Source organism: Schistocerca cancellata, chromosome 2 (assembly GCF_023864275.1).
Source record: "Schistocerca cancellata isolate TAMUIC-IGC-003103 chromosome 2, iqSchCanc2.1, whole genome shotgun sequence".
Taxonomy (NCBI): domain Eukaryota; kingdom Metazoa; phylum Arthropoda; class Insecta; order Orthoptera; family Acrididae; genus Schistocerca; species Schistocerca cancellata.
Genome location: NC_064627.1, coordinates 432,849,551 through 432,871,571, shown reverse-complemented (window position 1 = coordinate 432,871,571; position 22,021 = coordinate 432,849,551). Strand labels below are relative to the sequence as shown.

The 22,021-nt window shown below is 40.0% G+C and overlaps 1 protein-coding gene across 1 annotated transcript in view; it reads right to left on the bottom strand.

Moving 5' to 3' along the window:
- LOC126154757 (forkhead box protein J1.2-like) overlaps window positions 1–22,021 on the bottom strand; it is a 269,235-nt gene that overhangs the window by 49,733 nt on the left and 197,481 nt on the right. Inside the window, exon 2 of the mRNA XM_049916183.1 lies at window positions 3,857–4,058. Within this exon, the coding sequence (XP_049772140.1) occupies window positions 3,857–4,037 (181 nt within the window). The 5' untranslated portion in view covers window positions 4,038–4,058. The remainder of the gene's footprint in view (window positions 1–3,856; window positions 4,059–22,021) is intronic.

The following is a 22,021-nucleotide window of genomic DNA, read 5'->3' as shown; positions in this document are numbered from 1 at the left end:
TTCTAGTAGCAACTTATCATAGTTTTCTGGAGTAACAGAGGGTACCTAGCTCCTGGAATAAAGTGCAGGTCATTTCCATTTTCAAGAAAGGTCACAGGACAGATACAAATAATTGACATCAATCTGTTGTAGAATTATATGACATGTCTTATGCTCAAGAATTATGGCATTTTTGGAGAACAAAAATCTCCTCAATAAAAATCCAAATGGACTCTGCATACAGAGATCTTGTGGAACTTGGCTTGTTCTGTTCCTCTGTGAGATTCAGAGCACTATAGCCGAAGGTGCTCATACCGATGGCATGTTTCTTGACTTTAAGCATCCATTTGACACTGCCCCATGTTGCTGTTTAGTGGAATAAATAAATATGAGCTTACCGAGTGTTGGACCAGATCTGTGACTAGATTCAAGACTTTGTTGCAGATAGAACTCAACATGTCACTCTTAAAGGAACAAAATCAACAGGAACAAAATCATCTGATGTAAAGGCAATTTCTGGAGTACCCCAAGAAAGTGTGATAGGACTGTTGCTGTTTACAATGTATATAAATGATATAGTAGAAAGTTTTGGAAGCTCTTTACGACTGTTCACAGATAATCTGGCTGTCTATAAGAAAGTAGCAATGCTACTAGCAATGTATAAAAGAGCGAAGTTATCCACAGAGAGTTGGTTGATGAATGCTGCAGGCACTGGCAATTGACCATGAATGTAAATAAATGTAAGATATTGTGAAAACACACTGCAGGCACTGGCAATTGACCATGAATGTAAATAAATGTAACATTTTGTGCAAACACACAAAATGAAATCCATTACTTCACAACTATACTACTGATGACAAATTGCAGGAAACATTTCTACTGTCAAATATCTAGGAGTAACTATCCAGAGTGACCATAAGTGGAATGACCACATACATCTACATCTACATCTACATGGATACTCTGTAAATCACATTTAAGTGCCTGCCAGAGGGTTCATCGAACCACCTTCACAATTCTCTATTATTCCAATCTCACATAGAGCGCAGAAAGAAGGAACACCTATATCTTTCCGTACGAGCTCTGATTTCCCTTATTTTATCATGGTGATCATTTCTCCCTCTGTAGGTCAGTGTCAACAAAATATTTTTGCATTCAGAGGAGAAAGTTGGTGATTGGACTTTCGTGAGAAGATTCCATTGCAACAAAAAACGCCTTTCTTTTAATGATGTCCATCCCGAATCCTGTATCGTTTCTGTGACACTCTCTCCCATATTTCGTGATAATACAAAACGTGCTTCCCTTCTTTGAACTTTTTCGATGTACTCTGTCAGTCCTATCTGGTAAGGATCCCACACCGTGCAGCAGTATTCTAAAAGAGGACGGACAAATGAAGTGTAGGCAGTCTCTTTAGTAGATCTGTTACATTTTCTAAGCGTCCTGCCAATAAAACACACTCTTTGGTTAGCCTTCCCCACAACATTTTCTATGTGTACCTTCCAATTTAAGTTGTTTGTAATTGTAACACCTAGGTCTTTAGTTGAATTTACAGCTTTTAGATTAGACTAATTTATCATGTAACCGAAGTTTAACAAATTCCTTTTAGCACTCTTGTGGATGACCTCACACTTTTCGTTATTTAGTATCAACTGCCACTTTTTGCACCATTCAGATATCTTTTCTAAATCGTTTTGCAGTTTGTTTTGATCTTCTGATGACTTTATTAGTCGATAAATGACAGCGTCATCTGCAAACAATCTAAGACAGTTGCTCAGATTGTCTCCCAAATTGTTTATAGAGATAAGGAACAGCAAAGGGCCTATAAAACTACCTTGGGGTACGCCAGAAATCACTTCTGTTTTACTCGATGACTTTCCATCAATTACTACAAACTGTAACCTCTCTGACAAGAAATCACAAATCCAGTCACATAACTGAGACGATATTCCACAAGCACACAATTTTACTACAAGCCACTTGTACGGTACAGTGTCAAAAGGCTTCTGAAAATCCAGAAATACGGAATTGATCTGAAATCCCTTGTCAGTAGCACTCAACACTTCATGTGATTAAAGAGCTAGTTGTATTTCACAGGATCGATGTTTTCTAAACCCATGTTGACTGTGCGTCTTCGAGGTAATTCATAATACATAAAACAAAAAGGAAAAGCAGATGCCAGACTTACGTCCATAGGAAGAATCTTAAGGAAATGTAACTCATCCATGAAAGAAGCAGATTGCAAGGCACTTGTTCAACAGATTCTCAGGTACCGTTCATCAATCTGGGACCCTTACGAGGTAAGACTGTCAGAAGTGATACAGAAGATCGAATGAAGAGTGGCGCATTTCATTAAGGGACCATTTTAGTCAGTGCAAGAGTATTACAGAAATGCTCAACAAACTCCAGTGGCAGACACTACAAGAAAGGTGTTGTACATCATGGAGAGATTTACTTTTGAAATTTTGAGAGAACTTTCCAGGAAGAATCAAACAACATATTACACCCATCTCACGAAATAACCATGATGAGAAAATTTGAGAAATTAGAGCTAATACAGAAAATTACCGACAACCATTCTTCCCATGTGCTATTCATGAGTGGAACAGGAAAGGGGGGGGGGGGGGGTTCGGTTAGTGGTACCAGAAGTACCCTACACCATACATTGTAAGGTGGCTTGCGGAATGTTGATACATATGTAGATACCATGTGAATGAAAGATGTAGTTTCAAGAACTGTTCTATTAACCCAACAAAAACATCCTATTCCAGGTCTCTCAAGGGCACTCTCTACCCTACCAGGTGCAGGACTACATGTGAGAGCACTCATGTAATCTGTTGCATCTTTTTTACATCCTTTTATGTGAGCATGACCACCTACCAGGTGCCTATATGTCCATTGTCATACTCGGCCAGGAGAAAATTTGACTACTCAATGGCAGAGCATCCCACTAAGCACAATATATTCAGCTTTAATGGCTACTTCACAATCCATTCCATTTGGATCCTTTAACTCAATACCAGCTACTGTAAATTGTGTATATGCAAACTATCCTTACAACACACACTTCAGCCGTACAATCCCTCCATCCTCAAACAACATTAGCTGCTGTTCCACAGCCTCCTTCACCCCTACTGACATACTTTCACCTCCCCTACTCTTCCACATCACATTAATCCAATCCTTTAATTTTTAATCTTCATCCATCCAGTTCTTTCCATGTTCCCCATCTTTCTCTGGTCTATACTGCTTTTCCCTAAATCACATCTCCTATACCATCAGTTACCATGTGAAACTTCCTCTGCCCATGCCACGGAAAGCTCACTGTTGTTAGAGGTGCCTTCCCCTACTGCCTCTTCTTCTCTCAGCTGTCATTCTTGTTACTTTCCCTTCCCATACCCCTACCAATTTATTTCTCTCATCTCTCCAACATAATCCCTCATCCAAGTTGGGTTTCTGCACTAGGACAATGCAGCTGTATACCTCTCTCTCTCTGTGTGTGTGTGTGTGTGTGTGTGTGTGTGTGTGTGTGTGTGTACAATGTTTTTTATATGTTAGCAAACACCCATACTGAGCACGAGAGAGTAAAATGAGCTGACTGCAAACTGTTTCTGAATGTCAGTCTCTACATTACTATTGCCACCTCTTTTCTTCTTTATTTTTCATCTCATAACTGCTTTTATGCAGTGTACAGAAAATCTGACTACCTGAAAAGACTTCCAATACACAATTCATGGGCTTTTTTCGCTCTCTTGGAATCTGTATGTATGTAATTCCATAGTTGTTATGTTTTACAGATTAATAATTAGTTGATTACAGAATAATAATTAGTTACTTATACTAGATCACAAGAGAAGTTTGGTAATGTGGAACTCACAGTGAGAATTTCGCTGTAGTGGCTGTTGCTGAGTGTGAACGGGCAGTGGAGATGGTCCAGGTGAGGACGGTGGTGTTGGCAAAGATGAGATACTCATGATATTGAGATTGTGTAGCCAGTTGAGGCTGGTAAGATCGACATCACTCCCAGCATGGCCTCCTTCCGTAAATTCCGAGCTCATTTTGCCAAAATTGTTACATTACTGCAAATAGAAAAAGAAATGTTTTCATAAGTGAACCACTGCAGTTTTAAAGTGGCAACTTGTAAAATCTAAAAAGACTTAAAAGTGTTAACTTTAATTTTCCAGTTTAAATAGTCACTAAATACTTCTCTAATAGTAGTGACTCATACTTAGTTGAAAGTGCATGCATCCCCCCCCTCCTCCGATGAGCACGTGCGCACGCGCTCGCGCTCACGCTCACACACACACACACACACACACACACACACACAATTGTCATACATAATTCCTCCCTTGTCAGTATAGGTGATTACTGTTCATAACTCTTGCTATACATGCTTCACTCTACTAGCTGCTATCATGTGCATGCAGGTGAAGCAGCACAGATTACTTTATAATTGTGACAGTGAAGTCACATAAGCACACAACAAAGACTCCAGTGCATATTACTTCTCATTTCAACACTTTATTTATTAACAGGATAAAGAGTGTAGAGCAATATGTTCTTTGCTGTGAGGTATGATAAAGTTAACTTTATAACACTTACACTATGTGATCAAAAGTATCCGGACACCTGGCTCAAACTACTTACAAGTTCCTGGTGCCCTCCACCGGTAATGCTGGAATTCAATTGGCCCACCCTTAGCCTTGATGACAGCTTCCACTCTCGCAGGCATACATTCAGTCAGTTGCTGGAAGGTTTCTTGGGAAATGGAAGCCTGTTCTTCACAGAGTGCTGCACGGAGGAGAGGTATCGATGTCGGTCGGTGAGGCCTGGCACAAAGTCAGTGTTCCAAAACATCCCAAAGGTGTTCTGTAGGATCCAGGTATGGACTCTGTGCAGGCCAGTCCATTACAGGGCTGTTATTGTCATATAACCACTCCGCCACAAGCCGTGCATTATGAACAGGTGCTTGAGCATATTGACAAATGCAATCGCCATCCTCGAATTGCTCTTCAACGGTGGAAAACAACAAGGTGCTTAAAACTTCAATGGAGACCTGTGCTGCAACAGTGCCACACAAAACAACAAGGGGTGCAAGTCCCCTCCATGTAAAACACGAACACAACATAACAACACCGCCTCCAAGTTTTACTGTTGCCACTACACTCACTGGCAGATGACATTCATCGGGCATTTGCCATATCCACACCCTGCCATCGGATCAGTGTACCATAATTTGTCACTCCAGATAACATTTTCCACTGTTCAGTCATCCAATGTTCATGCTCCTTACACCAAGCGAGGTGGCATTTGGCATTTACCAGCGTGTTGTATGGCTTACGAGCAGCCTCTTCACCATGAAATCCAAGTTTTCTTACCTCCTGCCTAACTGTCATAGTACTTGCTGTGGTTTCTGATACAGTTTGGAATTCTTGTGTGATGGTCTGCATAGATGTCTGCCTATGACACATTATGACCCTCTTCAACAGTCGGCGGTCTATGTCGATCAACAGACGCTGCCAGCTTCTACGCTTTTGTGCTGTACATGTCCCTTCATGTTTGCACTTCACTATCACATTGGAAACAGTGCACCTAGGGATATTTAGGAGTGTGGAAATCTCACATACAGACATATGACACAAGTGACACCCAATCAACTGACCATGTTCGAAGTCTGTGAGTTCCGCAGAGTGCCTCATTCTGCTCTCTCACGACGTCTAATAACTACTGAGGTTGCTGATATGGAGTACCTGGCAGCAGGTGGCAGCACAATGCACTTAATATGAAAAACGTATGTTTTTGAGGTGTCCGGATACTTTTGATCACATTGTGTATATTCTATCATCAGACAACAAACACACAAATCAGCAAAGAGTAACATGTGATAACAGGACAGTATTTGCTTGTTTTAGTGAATTTAGTCAACGCTTAATGTCGTTGACAGTGATTTGCAGGATTTCTGGAGTTGAGGCTGACATTTATGCTTCAGTTAAGTTCCTCAGAGAAATATGAACTGTTATTCGGAAATTATGACAGGGTATTGATAAAAAGTACTTGCAAGTGATATACTGCCTGGCTACTATTTTAGTCCTAACTGCTTAAGTAATTGCTGACTTTTCGCTCTCTCAATACGGAGAAATCTTCAGAAAATATAAAATACTAACCATCTACTCTATATATGTCCTGCAGGCAATAATGTTTATGAAACAAATTCCAGAATATAATGTAACAAACATAATGTAAATAGGTACAATACATGTGGAAGGTGAAACTTTCACAGAACTGCAAGCAAAAAAAAAAAAAAAAGAAAAGGCTGCAGACCGTAGGCCACATACAATAGGAACAATCTTTTATAACAGATTACCATCTGATCTCAAGACAGCTAATTTAAATACCTTAAAGAATAAACTTAAACATTTATTAATAAAGAAAAGCTGTTATTCAGTAGAAGATTTCAAACTGTAATATCCTTTTCTAAAAACAGTATATACAGAACAAGATTGTTTTTGCAACAAAAAATGTTAATTTCTGATCTTTGTTTCAACTTGCAATGTCTCTCTGTAAAACAGTGTATGTAGCACAAGTTTGTTTTTTCAACAAAAAATGTTGATTTCTCACCTTCACTATTTATATCAATGTGTGCACTTATGTACTGGGTGATCAAAAAGTCAGTATAAATTTGAAAACTGAATAAATCACGGAATAATGTAATACAGAGGTACAAATTGGCACACATGCTTGGAATGACATGGGGTTTTATTAGAACCAAAAAAATACAAATGTTCAAAAAATGGCACTTCATTTGATCAGAATAGCAATAATTAGCATAAGAAAGTAAGACAAAGCAAAGATGATGTTCTTTACAGGAAATGCTCAATATGTCCACCATCATTCCTCAACAATAGCTGTAGTCGAGGAATAATGTTGTGAACAGCACTGTAAAGCATGTCCAGAGTTATGGTGAGACATTGGCATCAGATATTGTCTTTCAGCATCCCTAAGAGATGTCAGTCGATCACAATACACTTACGACTTCAGGTAACCCCAAAGCCAATAATCGCACAGACTGAGGTCTAGGGACCTGGGAGGCCAAGCATGACGAAAGTGGCGGCTGAACACATGATCATCACCAAACGACGTGCGCAAGAAATCTTTCACGCTTCTAGCAATACTTTGTTTTATTTTTGGTTCTAATAAAACCCCATGTCATTCCAAGCATGTGTGTCAATTTTTACCTCTCTATTTACATTATTCTGTGGTTTATTAAGTTTTCAAATTTATACTGACTTTTTGATCACCCAGTATGTTAACCAAAATTTTGTATATGTGAACTAAAATGTATGACAATTCTGAAAACTGATTGTTGTATGGACAGCAAACAAACAAATAAACTACAATGAATTCCACTTCTAAACTAGTTCTCTATGACGTATTTTATTTGACGTATTTTATTTTACTTTTAATTTTTCTTGAAGGAAAAGTTTAAAGAAATTTTTTTCTAATATCATTTAATAAGTAAATAGATATCTGTACCACACAAGTCTCAATTTAACCTATGGTGGAAGGTCAGGTACACAGAGTGCCCGAATCAATCTCTTCCATTCATTTTCTTCCATGGATGGTGTATGGGATAAAAAATTGTTGGTATGTCTCTTTGTATGGCAAAATTTCTCTAATTTTACTTTAATGAACATTACACTAGATGCATATTGGAGGAGGTAGTATATTTCTTCACTAATAATGGAATGTAGGCTAGTGTAATTTTGAGATAAAAGCTCTATGTACTGCAAAACTTGTTTGTTGTAACATCTCTCTTTGAAGTTTGTTAGACATTTCTGTGACACTCTCACATCAAATTAACAACCCCATGAAAAATTGGACAACTCTTCTTTGATTCTTCTTTATCTATTCTGTTAAATCAAATTGGTAACTGTTCCAGACCAATGAAGAACACCCAAGCAAGAGGATAATAAAGATTTCGTATGCTACGTCTTTTGTGGTTTGAATGGTATTTGAATAGGTTTCTTCAATTTAATCTGGGTCTTATCACGTGTCTATCCCATGATTAGGTTTATGGAGTTCCAACATGATTCACCTTGAACTACTCTTGACTGATACGTCTAGACATTTGACATTTGTCAATGATTACTGGTATTGTAATGAAGTATTGGGCCTCTTTGTATGTTTGTGTGGATTACATAATATTCATGCACATTGTGTATCAGCTGCATTTTGTAACTGTTTTCTAGGCACATGAGTTCCTATATAACTATCATCTCAGAGAGCTAAAATTATCTTCTGACACATTATTCACACATAATATGAATGATAATGGTCTTATCACACACACTGCTTTCACTTCTGATGATATCTCCCCATTAAGTACAAACACTGGAATCTAAGAAGTCTTCTGTACAACTGCAAATTGTCCTGATATTCTGTGAATAAGTCTCGTAATCCCACTGGACATATTGATTCTTCATTCAATATAATTACAAGTATGTTTGGTTGGTCACTAGTCTAGCTTAAATATACTGAAGTTATACCTCTCCACAAGAAAGGGGACAAAGAAATGCCATCAAATTACCGACCGATCTCACTTTTGCCAGCTTTTTCAAAAATCTTTGGAAAGGTTATGTTCAAGCGTCTACTTAAGCACCTTAGTGAAAATAACATACTGTCAAAGTCACAGCTTGGGTTTCTTAAGGGTTCTGATATTGAGAAGGCGATTTACACTTACAGTGAAAATGTCCTTAATTCATTAGACAACAAATTAGAGGCAACTGGCATATTCTGTGACTTGTCAAAGGCTTTTGACTGTGTGAATCACAGCATTCTTTTAAGTGAATTAAAATATTATGGCATCACTGGTAGTGCTGCATAGTGGTTTCAGTCATATCTTACTAATAGAAAACAAAGGGTGTCATTATGTAGCACTGCAGCAGTAGGCAATCAGACATCATCTGACTGGGAAGAAATTACATGTGGTGTTCCCCAAGGTTCCACTACTTTTTCTTGTGTATAATAATGACCTGTCATCTGTTACATTACCAGATGCCAAGTTTGTCTTATTTGCAGAATATACAAACATTTCAATAAATAGTAAATCAAATATAAATTTAGAAACGGCAGGTAATCAAATTTTTACTGACATTAATAAGTGGTTCATTGCCAATTGACTGTCATTAAACTTTGAAAAGACGCACTATATGCAGTTCAGAACTTCCAAGAGATTTCCTTCCAGTGTGTGTATAAAATATGATGACATGGAAATAGGAGAAGTTGAGAGTGTAAAATTCTTGGGATTACTACTTGATAATAAACTTAGTTGGGAGCGACATACTAATGAACTGCTAAAGTGCCTAACAAGTCTGTGTTTGCAATGCAAATGATGTCACTCACAGGCGATATAAAAAAACTGGCATATTTTGCTTATTTTCACTCCATTATGTCATATGGTATCATATTTTGGGGTAACTCCACAAACCGAGGAAAAAATTTTAGAATACAGAAGCATATAATAAGAGTAATGTGTAGAGCAAATCCAAAACATTATGTCAAAACCTATTCAAAGAATTGGGCATACTAACAACAGCTTCTCAGTATATTTATTCCTTAATGATATTTGTTGTAAATAATATCTCTCTTTTTCCAACTAACTGCTTAGTACACAGTATCAATACCAGGAATAAGAACAATATACATGAAGATTTAAAATCACTCACTCTTACCCACAAAGGAGTCCAGTATTCAACAATGCATATTGTCAATAAATTAACAATGCATATTGTCAATAAATTACCAGCAACCATTGAGAGTTTAGTTTCAGACAAGGCACAATTTAAACATAATTTAAAAGAAAAAAGAATTTTTGGTGACCGATTCCTTCTAATCCATCCATGAATTTCTCAACAGGTGCAGTTGACCATTTTAATGAAAATTTATTATACTTTAATTTTTGACAATACTTGGTTGTAACAGCCAAGTAACTAACTACCTACTGTGCGAATGATGGATGTATGGAAAGCAGATGTAAGTCTTAAGTCTGTAAATAGAGGAAGTTTAATTTTAAATCTTGTACATAATTTGACTGTTCTTAACTGAGGAACATTGAAATGAATACTTAATATTTGAAAATACTTGGGTGTAATAGCCAAGTAACTAGCTACTGTGTGAATGATGGATTTAATGAAAGCAGATGTAAGTAATACACCTGTATATATTAGATGTTTAATTTTAATTCATGTACATAATTTCACTGTTAATTGGCTGAGGGTCATTAAAATTAATGAAGCTCAAGTTTTTCTATTTACATTTTTGTAATGTGTTTATCTGACACGTTCCACACCCAGGAGGATCCCCTCTTTTGTGGGTCTATGGAATGAATAATTAATCTAATCTAACCTACTAGTGATACATTTACCAGCACCAGGTCACAAGGGTAATGAGTGACAGATTTATGCACTGTAGCAGATAATATCAATTCCACTCATTTCACCTCACTGTTGTGTACTACATGCTATCTGGTACACTTATTTATGAAGACGTTGTAGTACTTTGCTATTTTTCCAGACACTGATTTGGACTATGTTATGCTCTGTTGTCATGTAACATCACATCTGTTTCCTAAAGCACTTCTGTCTCTGTTCTCCATTAGGCTGCACATTGTGCCTTCTTTGAGCAAACTGATGGTATTTGTATGTAACAAGAGTATTTCCCAGTTGGACACACTTACAATGTTCTTCAGTAATAACAGTTCAACAGGTAAATCTGTAGACTGTTTTAATTTCAAAGAGTACTACCTCCAGAAGTCTTTGTTTCTTCATAGTTAAAGAAGGCTCAGGATCTATTGCACTCTTTGATTCATTTGTACTTAATAGGTCTTCTGTAAAATCTGTGTTGTTGAAGAAGCAGACTTAAAACAGCAATTTTTAGATTAGATTAGGTTTACTTTCATTCCAATTGATCCGTAGTGAGGAGGTCCTCCAGGATGTGGAACATGTCAGAAAAACAACAATGCATGACAAATATTTACAACAAATAAGCTAATGTACCATTCCACAGGTCCCAAGCGGAATGATCTTCATTTTTTAATGAACATTAAGAGTCATTTTACAAATACTAATGCACTGAATTTAAAATAAAAAAGCTTTTTATTTACACTCCTGGAAATGGAAAAAAGAACACATTGACACCGGTGTGTCAGACCCACCAAACTTGCTCCGGACACTGCGAGAGGGCTGTACAAGCAATGATCACACGCACGGCACAGCGAACACACCAGGAACTGCAGTGTTGGCCGTCGAATGGCGCTAGCTGCGCAGCATTTGTGCACCGCCGCCGTCAGTGTCAGCCAGTTTGCCGTGGCATACGGAGCTCCATCGCAGTCTTTAACACTGGTAGCATGCCGCGACAGCGTGGACGTGAACCGTATGTGCAGTTGACGGACTTTGAGCGAGGGCATATAGTGGGCATGCGGGAGGCCGGGTGGACGTAACGCCGAATTGCTCAACACGTGGGGCGTGAGGTCTCCACAGTACATCGATGTTGTCGCCAGTGGTCGGCGGAAGGTGCACGTGCCCGTCGACCTGGGACCGGACCACAGCGACGCACGGATGCACGCCAAGACCGTAGGATCCTACGCAGTGCCGTAGGGGACCGCACCGCCACTTCCCAGCAAATTAGGGACACTGTTGCTCCTGGGGTATCGGCGAGGACCATTCGCAACCGTCTCCATGAAGCTGGGCTACGGTCCCGCACACCATTAGGCCGTCTTCCGCTCACGCCCCAACATCGTGCAGCCCGCCTCCAGTGGTGTCGCGACAGGCGTGAATGGAGGGACGAATGGAGACGTGTCATCTTCAGCGATGAGAGTCGCTTCTGCCTTGGTGCCAATGATGGTCGTATGCGTGTTTGGCGCCGTGCAGGTGAGCGCCACAATCAGGACTGCATACGACCGAGGCACACAGGGCCAACACCCGGCATCATGGTGTGGGGAGCGATCTCCTACACTGGCCGTACACCACTGGTGATCGTCGAGGGGACACTGAATAGTGCACGGTACATCCAAACCGTCATCGAACCCATCGTTCTACCATTCCTAGACCGGCAAGGGAACTTGCTGTTCCAACAGGACAATGCACGTCCGCATGTATCCCGTGCCACCCAACGTGCTCTAGAAGGTGTAAGTCAACTACCCTGGCCAGCAAGATCTCCGGATCTGTCCCCCATTGAGCATGTTTGGGACTGGATGAAGCGTCGTCTCACGTGGTCTGCACGTCCAGCACGAACGCTGGTCCAACTGAGGCGCCAGGTGGAAATGGCATGGCAAGCCGTTCCACAGGACTACATCCAGCATCTCTACGATCGTCTCCATGGGAGAATAGCAGCCTGCATTGCTGCGAAAGGTGGATATACACTGTACTAGTGCCGACATTGTGCATGCTCTGTTGCCTGTGTCTATGTGCCTGTGGTTCTGTCAGTGTGATCATGTGATGTATCTGACCCCAGGAATGTGTCAATAAAGTTTCCCCTTCCTGGGACAATGAATTCACGGTGTTCTTATTTCAATTTCCAGGAGTGTATTTATAAGGTAATAAACATGTAATACAACTACTGTAATACTTATTTACAATGAACACATTACTGCACTGAAATGGTGCAGAAGTTAGATTATACTTTTACACACACACACACACACACACACACACACACACACACACACACACACACACACATTTTCAGTGAACACATTACTGCACTGAAATTGTGCAGAAGTTATGTTGTACTTATATACAAATCAGTTGGTTTTACTAAGAAATTCATCAATGGAGTAGAAGGAGTTGGCCACCAATAAATCCTTTAGGCTTCTCTTAAACTGAATTTCATTGGTTGTTAAGCTTTTTATGGCTGCTGGCAAGTTATTGAAAATGTGTGTTCCTGAATAATGCACACCTTTTTGTACAAGACTAAGTGACTTTAAATCCTTGTGAAGATTATTCTTATTTCTAGTATTGATTCCATGAATTGAGCTGTTGGTTTGAAAAAGTGATATATTTTTAATGACAAATTTCATTAAGGAATAAATATATTGGGAAGCAATGATGTAGATTGTTTGGAGCCACAATCCTCACTATGCTGGAATAGCAATTTTCAGGCCACTTTGCTGAGTGTTACAAACAATATGGAAAAGCAGTTTTTCATGCTCTGAAAACAACAGCTTGATCGCAGCTTGAGCCCATACAGAAGCTGTCGGATCCAGCACACTTACAATCATTTTGGCAGTCTGGCTTTCTGACCATTTAATGAAGCTCAGGACATCTGGGAAATAAACTAACGTCATTTAGCACTTCACTTCCAGGCAAGTGACATAAAATGCCCCGAGCGACAGTAAGTATTTTTATTATTTACAAATCCATAGCTCTATCTTGTGCAAAAATTTAGCCCTTTGCCTAATTCTTCAGTGCTGCCCTTGAACACTAGTAACTCACTTGGAGTAGAAAATTCCAAGTCATGTGTTCTTGTGGAAAACTGAATACAGAATCATTAACACCTGACTTGGTGACCAGATTGGCACAGGACAATGAAGTGTGTGTTCAAGCATTAAGACAATCAAATCATTCTTTAATTGAAGTTTTGTGTATAGCCAGGGCTTCTGACATTTTACAAGGAGCTCAGGCTAACTTTTCCACAGGAAATAACTGTCATCTTGATCAGCAAGTGCAACATGGCCTAGTACATCTGATGGTGTACAATAATTACAAAAACATTCCACAGTCCAGGATGAAATGGAGTTGTTCCTGCTCAAACTATGATGTGTGCACTACCCAGAAACAAACGAGAACATTTTTCCACACAAGTGTTCATCCCCCCCTCACCCCCACTTGTACACTTTCACTCATGTCAGTTTCCAGTACTAATTGCGATATGCACTGTATACAAGTACTGCACTTGGGGGCACCTCTCTGCTTGGGGCCCTGATAGGCAGCTTGTGTCACTCAGGTCTTATACGATCCTTGGCCCTACCAGGCCAAATTTTGTGTAAACTAATTTGGAAAAATTGTATTTTTTGGCAATTTTCGCATTAAAAACCTATAACGAAACATTTAAGGTTACTTACCAGTAATTAAATGTATAAAATTTTACTGTACAATCGTATGATTTTGTGAATTGATGAAATTTAAAAAAACGACAACGTATTAATTTTAACATGCTTTACCAACATTAATACGACCAATTATATTCATAAATAACAACTTAATATCCATACCCATTAGAAATCAATACTTCAGTTTTAAAATAACATATTGTAATATAAGATATTGATGGTAATATAGCTGTTGCGACAAAAAAAAAAAACTTTTATGAAAATACATTCGTATGATTTTTGAATGCCCCTCTACGACGAGTACCATGGTCGTGTGATTTAGCTATGCCACCAGTCAACAAGTGGGGTCCACACTGACCCCGACAGGAAGCTGTCTGTCAGACATTATGGATCACAAGACAATATTCAAGCATACTGGAAGTTTGTACAAGACATCTTGTTCATTTTCTACAATATCTCGTTAACGACTAAAGTTATCTGCAAAAATGCTTTTCTCCGGAGAGCTCAACAATCTGAAACTGGCGTCTGGACGTCAAAGATTTTATGTGTCCTGGTTAGAGCGACATTTGGTGCGGAAGAAACATCTTTTACGCGATACCAAACCAACTTCAAACTTTTCGATGTTAAGAGCGCCCATGTCGCAGTATTAGCGTATGCTGAAAAGTAATTTTTATGTGAAAACTAATACTTTTTAAATAAAACAAAAGTTATTAAAATGCTAAAGCTTTATTCTTCATGTATACATATTTACTTCTCAACATAGTCACCCTGACGACGAATATATTCCTCCCAAAGAGAGACCAGTTTGTTGATACCTTCACTGTAGAATTTTTGACTTTGTTGACGAGGCCTCCTCAGCCCCGATTGCACCGCTTCACAATTATCAGATAACAGCCCTCGAAGAGGCTATTTAAGTTTTGGAAACATGAAAATAGGATGAGGCCAAGTTAGGACATGGAGGGCGATCAGACGTCGTAGCGCACGTGTGTGGTCTGGTATTGTCACGCGAATAACGTTTATTAATACCGTGACAAACGCAACTACTACAATCCCCACTTATCGCTGCCTTGCATACTCAACAACACGGTTTTGTTTTTCTTGTCTAGGTCACCTGGAACATATATTACTAAGACCGGATGACTTGTCACTGGAAGACTTTTATTCAAGATAGTAGATATACTTTTTTTTTTTTTTTTTTTGAGGTGCTGAGTAAAGTAGAGCTTTCTGTAGAGGTGGATGAATGGCCAAATAGATTACCGATGACGTCATGAATGAAATGTTCATCAGAGCGTAGAAAACGAAGAGCATCCACACTGCCTTCGGAGCTACTAAAAAAAATATATATATTCGTGGTTTTTGGTTCTTCTGATACTTAGCTGCATGGTGCATAAAGGAAACCAAAGTTGTAGCTTTATTTCTTTTAGGCACATGTGATACTGTTATGTTTTCAAGAAACCAAACACGAAGTAAGGTACCTTTCTCGTTGCTTAAGTTAGAAATTCTTTTGGAATTTCACGTATGTTTCTCTTGTGCCTTCCTACATAAGTTAGATTACTCTTTTGTAGCTCCTTCACTAGGGTGATGGCTGTAAACCAGTTATCGTTAGTGATGTTACGATTAGATCCTGCAAGAGGCTTGGAAAACCTGAGTTCGCATAGTGTTAGCGCATACATACAAAGGTTATTAGAAATGAGTGTGATTAAAACGTACAAAATGCGATAATAGAAATAAAAAAATACGAGATAAAATTGCACTCCCTCCCTCTCAGTCTCACCCGTACAATTACACTAGCTCAGACCATGTAAGAAAGGGTAAAAACGGCGAGATGTGCTGAAACTGTCGATTAAAACACGAATAACACGAGAGGAAAACTAAAATAGATTCACACGTGTATGCGACTGACTGATCACTTACAAAAAACGTCGATGAGCCAAGCACCCTGAAAACACATTAACGTTGTCGCTCTTAAATTTTAAGAAAGCAGTCAGACACTGCACATAACTTAAAAAGACCTACCATGTTCGTGACACTGTCATTTAAAATTGAGGACAAATCGGATGACAAATGAGCTGCTGCCCTCTTGTCTGAATATAAAATAAAGTCTACTAAAATGTGGGGCACCGAGATCCGTGCGCCGCAAGCACCACACAAAGGAGGGTCCCCCGAGCAAAACGCTATGCGCCGTAGGACTGTGTCCTATGCGAAAACGAGTGAGAAGGACCTCACCCCATTGCGTGGCTGCAAGGTGGTACGCCAAGGCGGTGTTGTGGACTTTACTAGACGCAGCTTATTGTCTGTCAGTTCCAGTCACTCGGTCACGATGCGATAAAATGGTATACTGAACGAACTGATAGTCGCGGAACGCCGTCTTGTCCGCTGCATCTTCCGTTTCGTTCCCGTTTATACCCATTTGACCTATCATCCAGCAGAAAGACACCTCCTTCCCCAACGTCTGTAAGTGGAGAAGAGCGTCCTGTATATCCTGGGCTACTTTATCTGCTGGGTATAGGTGTTACAGAGGCTGAAAGGCACTCAGAGAGTTGGAACAGACGAGGAATTTAGCAGGCACGGCGCATCTGCTGCAGCGCCCTCAAGATCGAGTATAGTTTGGCATCGAAGACAGTGAAGTCTGAAGGCAACCGAATCTTGAGGACACGATCAGGGAAAACAACAGAGCAGCCAACGGAATCCCCCTCCTTAGACCCATCCGTGAATACAGCTACGTTGTTGAGTGTCGTAATTCAATTCCTTATGCCGCATCGCCCCCCCCCCCCCCCCCCCCCCCCTCCGTGAACCATGGACCTTGCCGTTGGTGGGGAGGCTTGCGTGCCTCAACGATACAGATAGCCGTACCGTAGGTGCAACCACAACGGAGGGGTATCTGTTGAGAGGCCCGACAAACGTGTGGTTCCTGAAGAGGGACAGCAGCCTTTTCAGTAGTTGCAGGGGCAACAGTCTGGATGATTGACTGATCTGGCCCTGTAACACTAACCAAAACGGCCTTGCTGTTGTGGTACTGCGAACGGCTGAAAGCAAGGGGAAACTAAAGTCGTAATTTTTCCCGAGGGCATGCAGCTTTACTGTATGGTTAAATAATGGTGGCATCCTGTTGGGCAAAATATTCCGCAGGTAAAATAGTCCCCCATTCGGATCTCCGGGCGAGGACTACTCAAGAGGACGTCATTATCAAGAGAAAGAAAACTGGCGTTCTACGGATCAGAGCGTGGAATGTCAGATCCCTTAATCGCGCAGGTAGGTTAGAAAATTTAAAAAGGGAAATGGATAGGTTAAAGATAGATATAGTGGGAATTAGTGAAGTTCGGTGGCAGGAGGAACAAGACTTTTGGTAAGGTGAATACAGGGCTATAAATACAAAATCAAATAGGGGTAATGGAGGAGTAGGTTCAATAATGAATAAAAAATTAGGAGTGCGGGTAAGCTACTACAAACAGCGTAGTGAACGTATTATTGTGGCCAAGATAGACACGAAGCCCACGCCTACTACAGTAGTACAAGTTTATATGCCAACTCGCTCTGCAGATGATGAAGAAATTGATGAAATGTATGATGAGATAAAAGAAATTATTCAGGTAGTGAAGGGAGACGAAAATTTAATAGCCATGGGTGACTGGAATTCGACAGCAGGAAAAGGAAGAGAAGGAAACGTAGTAGGTGAATATGGATTGGGGCTAAGAAATGAAAGAGGAAGCCGTCTTGTAGAATTTTGCACAGAGCATAACTTAATCATAGCTAACACTTGGTTCAAGAATCATGAAAGAAGGTTGTATACATGGAAGAACCCTGGATATACTAAAAGGTTTCAGATAGATTATATAATGGTAAGACAGAGATTTACGAACCAGATTTTAAATTGTAAGACATTTCCAGGAGCAGATGTGGACTCTGACCACAATCTATTGGTTCTGAAGTGTAGATTAAAACTGAAGAAACTGCAAAAAGGTGGGAATTTAAGGAGATGGGACCTGGATAAATTGAAAGAACCAGAGGTTGTACAGAGTTTCAGGGAGAGCATAAGGGAATAACTGACAGGAATGGGGGAAAGAAATACAGTAGAAGAAGAATGGGTAGCTTTGAGGAATGAAATAGTGAAGGCAGCAGAGGATCAAGTAGGTAAAAAGACGAGGGCTAGTAGAAATCCTTGGGTAACAGAAGAGATACTGAATTTAATTGATGAAAGCAGGCAAAAAGGAATAAAAACGTCTTAAAAATGAGATCGACAGGAAGTGCAAAATGGCTAAGCAGGGATGGCTAGAGGACAAATGTAAGGATGTAGAGGCTTATCTCACTAGGGGTAAGATAGATACTGCCTACAGGAAAATTAAAGAGACCTTTGGAGATAAGGGAACCACTTGTATGAACATCAAGAGCTCAGATGGAAACCCAGTTCTAAGCAAAGAAGGGAAAGCAGAAAGGTGGAAGGAGTATATAGAGTGTCTATACAGGGGCGATGTTCTTGAGGACAATATTATGGAAATGGAAGAGGTAGATGAAGATGAAATGGGAGATATGATACTGCGTGAAGAGTTTGACAGAACACTGGAAGACCTAAGTCGAAACAAGGCCCCGGGAGTAGACAACATTCCATTTGAACTACTGACAGCCTTGGGAGAGCCAGGCCTAACAAAACTCTGGAATACTCTATTTTAAATGTTTCACAATATCTGAGAGTGTTGAACGTCCTAACCGAAAAGAAAAAGCTATGGTCTGGTGAGTGTCGCCTGTAGTCAAGTATCTGGAAAAGATTAAAATCAATTATGCCGATAGAACGAATAGATAAGTTAACGACCAAAGATATGTTTGTTTAAATTCAATGACAATGTTATGAATACAATGAAACAAAACAATCTATTAAGTAGAAAGTTCTCTCTAGCGGGACATACGGAACTAGATGTTACTATCGTTTGCTGTATTCGTAAACACTGCAGATAAATTTATCACTCCACTCGTAACTACGTTGTGGGATAGCACTTTCTTCCGCCGAACCTTTCATATGATACAGCAAAACTGAAATGGAATAATTTATATGACTTCTATTTCAAGCACAAAGAGGCCACAAACGGTAAAACTTACCTCAAACAAACGGCTTGTCTGTGCCTTGTATCAATTGGCTTTCTCCAGTTCGTTGTGCACTTCTCGGTGCTACCTTTTTATCAGGCGATGCATTTCCTCGAAACATTCTCGCGACATACGAAAATATTTGAAGAACCTATCTTCGTCAGACTCACGATCAATACACAGACGACGGTATTCTCCTAAGCTTTCCCTGTTGTTATCAATGTCGTGCACCCAACATCTCCTCTTCTTGGTGCCATTTCGTATCGCTAGTGCAAGCTACTCATTTCTGCAATAAAAAAAAAGTAAAAATAAAAAAAACTCGCACAAAGATAACGTGTCCCGCGTGAAGATTCCAAATCGTCCAACGCAAGACAGTCGCACTACGCATGCAAGCTTAATAATGGGTTTCGGCCCCTTCCACAGTGTAACAGCTGACGCATCAAGAGTCGCTGCGGCCGGCCGGCCCTTGCCTGTGTGGCGTCCCTGGCCGCTGACAGGTCCGGCCCACCGCTGCGCCGTCCGTCGCAGCGGCAGGCCGGATTCTGTCTGGCCAGGCCTTAATTTGGCAGAGAGGAAACTGCCCTCCCATGCTTGGAACGCTCTTGACATGTGAGAGCGGTAAAAAAGCAAGAAAAAATGTATGTTGCGTAAACAACTCACCTACTTCTCGACATAGTCTTCTTTGAAGGATATACACTTTGTCCAGCGATCCTCCAACTTTTTCATACCATCAGAAAAATAGGTTCTGACGAGTTCAAAATACTCGTTGAGTGGAACTATCACTTCCTCATTTGATGAAAATTCCTTCCCAGCAAGCCAAAGTTTCAAATTAAGGAACATGAATAAGTCACTTGGGGCTAAGCCTGGCGAATAGGATGGATGAGCAATCAATTCAAAGAGCAATTAATGCACTTTCGCCATTGTTATCGCTGATGTGTGGGATGGTGCATTATCCTGTTCTTCAGTCTGAAAATGGTTCAAATGGCTCTGAGCACTATGGGACTTAACATCTGAGGTCATCAGTCCCCTAGAACTTAGAACTACTTAAACCTAACTAAACTAAGGACATGACACACATCCATGCCAGAGGTAGGATTCGAACCTGCGACCGTAGCAGTCCCGGGGTGCGGACTGAAGTGCCTAGAACCGCTCGGACACCGCCGCGGCCAGCGGTCTTCAGTCTGCTCAAGTTTTAAACGATCCAACAATGAAGCATAATAGGGTCCAGTTATGGTTCTGCCCTTTTCCAAGCGATCTATGAGGATTATTCCTTGGAAATCAAAATAAATAAATAAATAAATAAAATGAAAAAATACACAGTGGCCATCACCTTACCAACTGACGAAAGGGTCTTTGTCTTCTTTCGTGCACCTATACCAGCTTCTGTCCACTTTTTTGTCTGCCGTTTTAGCTCTGGTGTGTAATGATGGACACAGGTTTCATCGACAGTCACAAATCACCGCGAATCGTCTTGCGATATAACATCGCCAGACATTATGTTGATACTGTCTACAAAATGCATCGCGGATAGAGTTATTTTTAAAGAAGTAATGAATTAAAGCCGTCATGTGGTGGATATCAGCGGGGAGAAGTTTCAAATTATGAGTAAAGTTTTTTGGAAGTCGTTAAGTGCTATCGTCAGATACGGCATAGGCGTCCGCAGAAATTTTTCCAAGGAGTTGAGGGGATAGTATAAGGGTGCGGCGCAAGACATTGAGTTGGTCGGCTTCGATACATTTCATGTCATAAGAACTAATTTTAATATATCACATAAAAAACTTTTATCCTAGATAATTGATGGTTATTTTCTCAATATATGAATAAAGTGTAGGCGGGAGGAGGCGACAAGTGCTCCTCCCCTCTTGCCTACGGATACGGGATGAATATAATATGGGTCCGGAATTTACAGTGTTTTACAACATATACACTATTTTTTATGTAATATTTCTGTTATTGTCTTAAGCGTTAACATAAAATCATACCTCTTATTGAGTAGATTCTGGCAGCATTTTAAATTTTTAAGTTGGGTCAACAAGTATTCGACATATTGAAAATCAAATTCTTGTTGTCCCTGGAAGTCTTTAGTTAGGCAATGTGTAACTGGATCTGTGAACCATGAACAAGGGTGGATATTTAGTAACACAGGTGGCAAAAACTAATTACTATAAACGTGAATACAGACACTATCCGCATGTATCTGAACATTATCCTGCCTTAAGCAAGAAAACTTGCCTAAATCTCATACGAACCATACTCCCTCAGTTAAGTCAAATGTGTGGAACGCATACCAAGTAGAATGGCAGGTTTGTTTGACTCGAAGAAGAGCGTCAAGAACATATTTATGAAGTTTAAAGAACTAGATGTAAATACATATTCTGCAATCAGGGGCGGGTCCAGGGGTCGATTCTGGAGAGAGGTCACAGCCCACAGGTCACTGTGTTTTTGTCGCTCTCTTCACGCCCCCCTGCCCCCTCTCAATCCTCCTCACAAATTTAACTTGTCGTCATTCTCACTTTTAACGTGACACATATGTTTACAATTTTAAAAAGATAATATATATGAACTGTTAAATATTATAATAATAAATTGATTACTGTAAGAATGTGAAATATTTTAATGTAATAATAATAATACTAATTTCTTTATATCAGTGAATAGTACAGTGCTTCGGCATAACATCCAAAAAACTGCCACTCAGAAAATACTGTTTTTGAAAAGTATACGTCCAAAACCTTGAGAACTATATCTGAAGAACTGTAATAGGACCTTTGATAACGTCATAATTGACACTGTATGAAATCGAAGTGTGCAGTATTTCACTTAGCACTGCGATGGAAATGGAAATGCCGTGCGCCC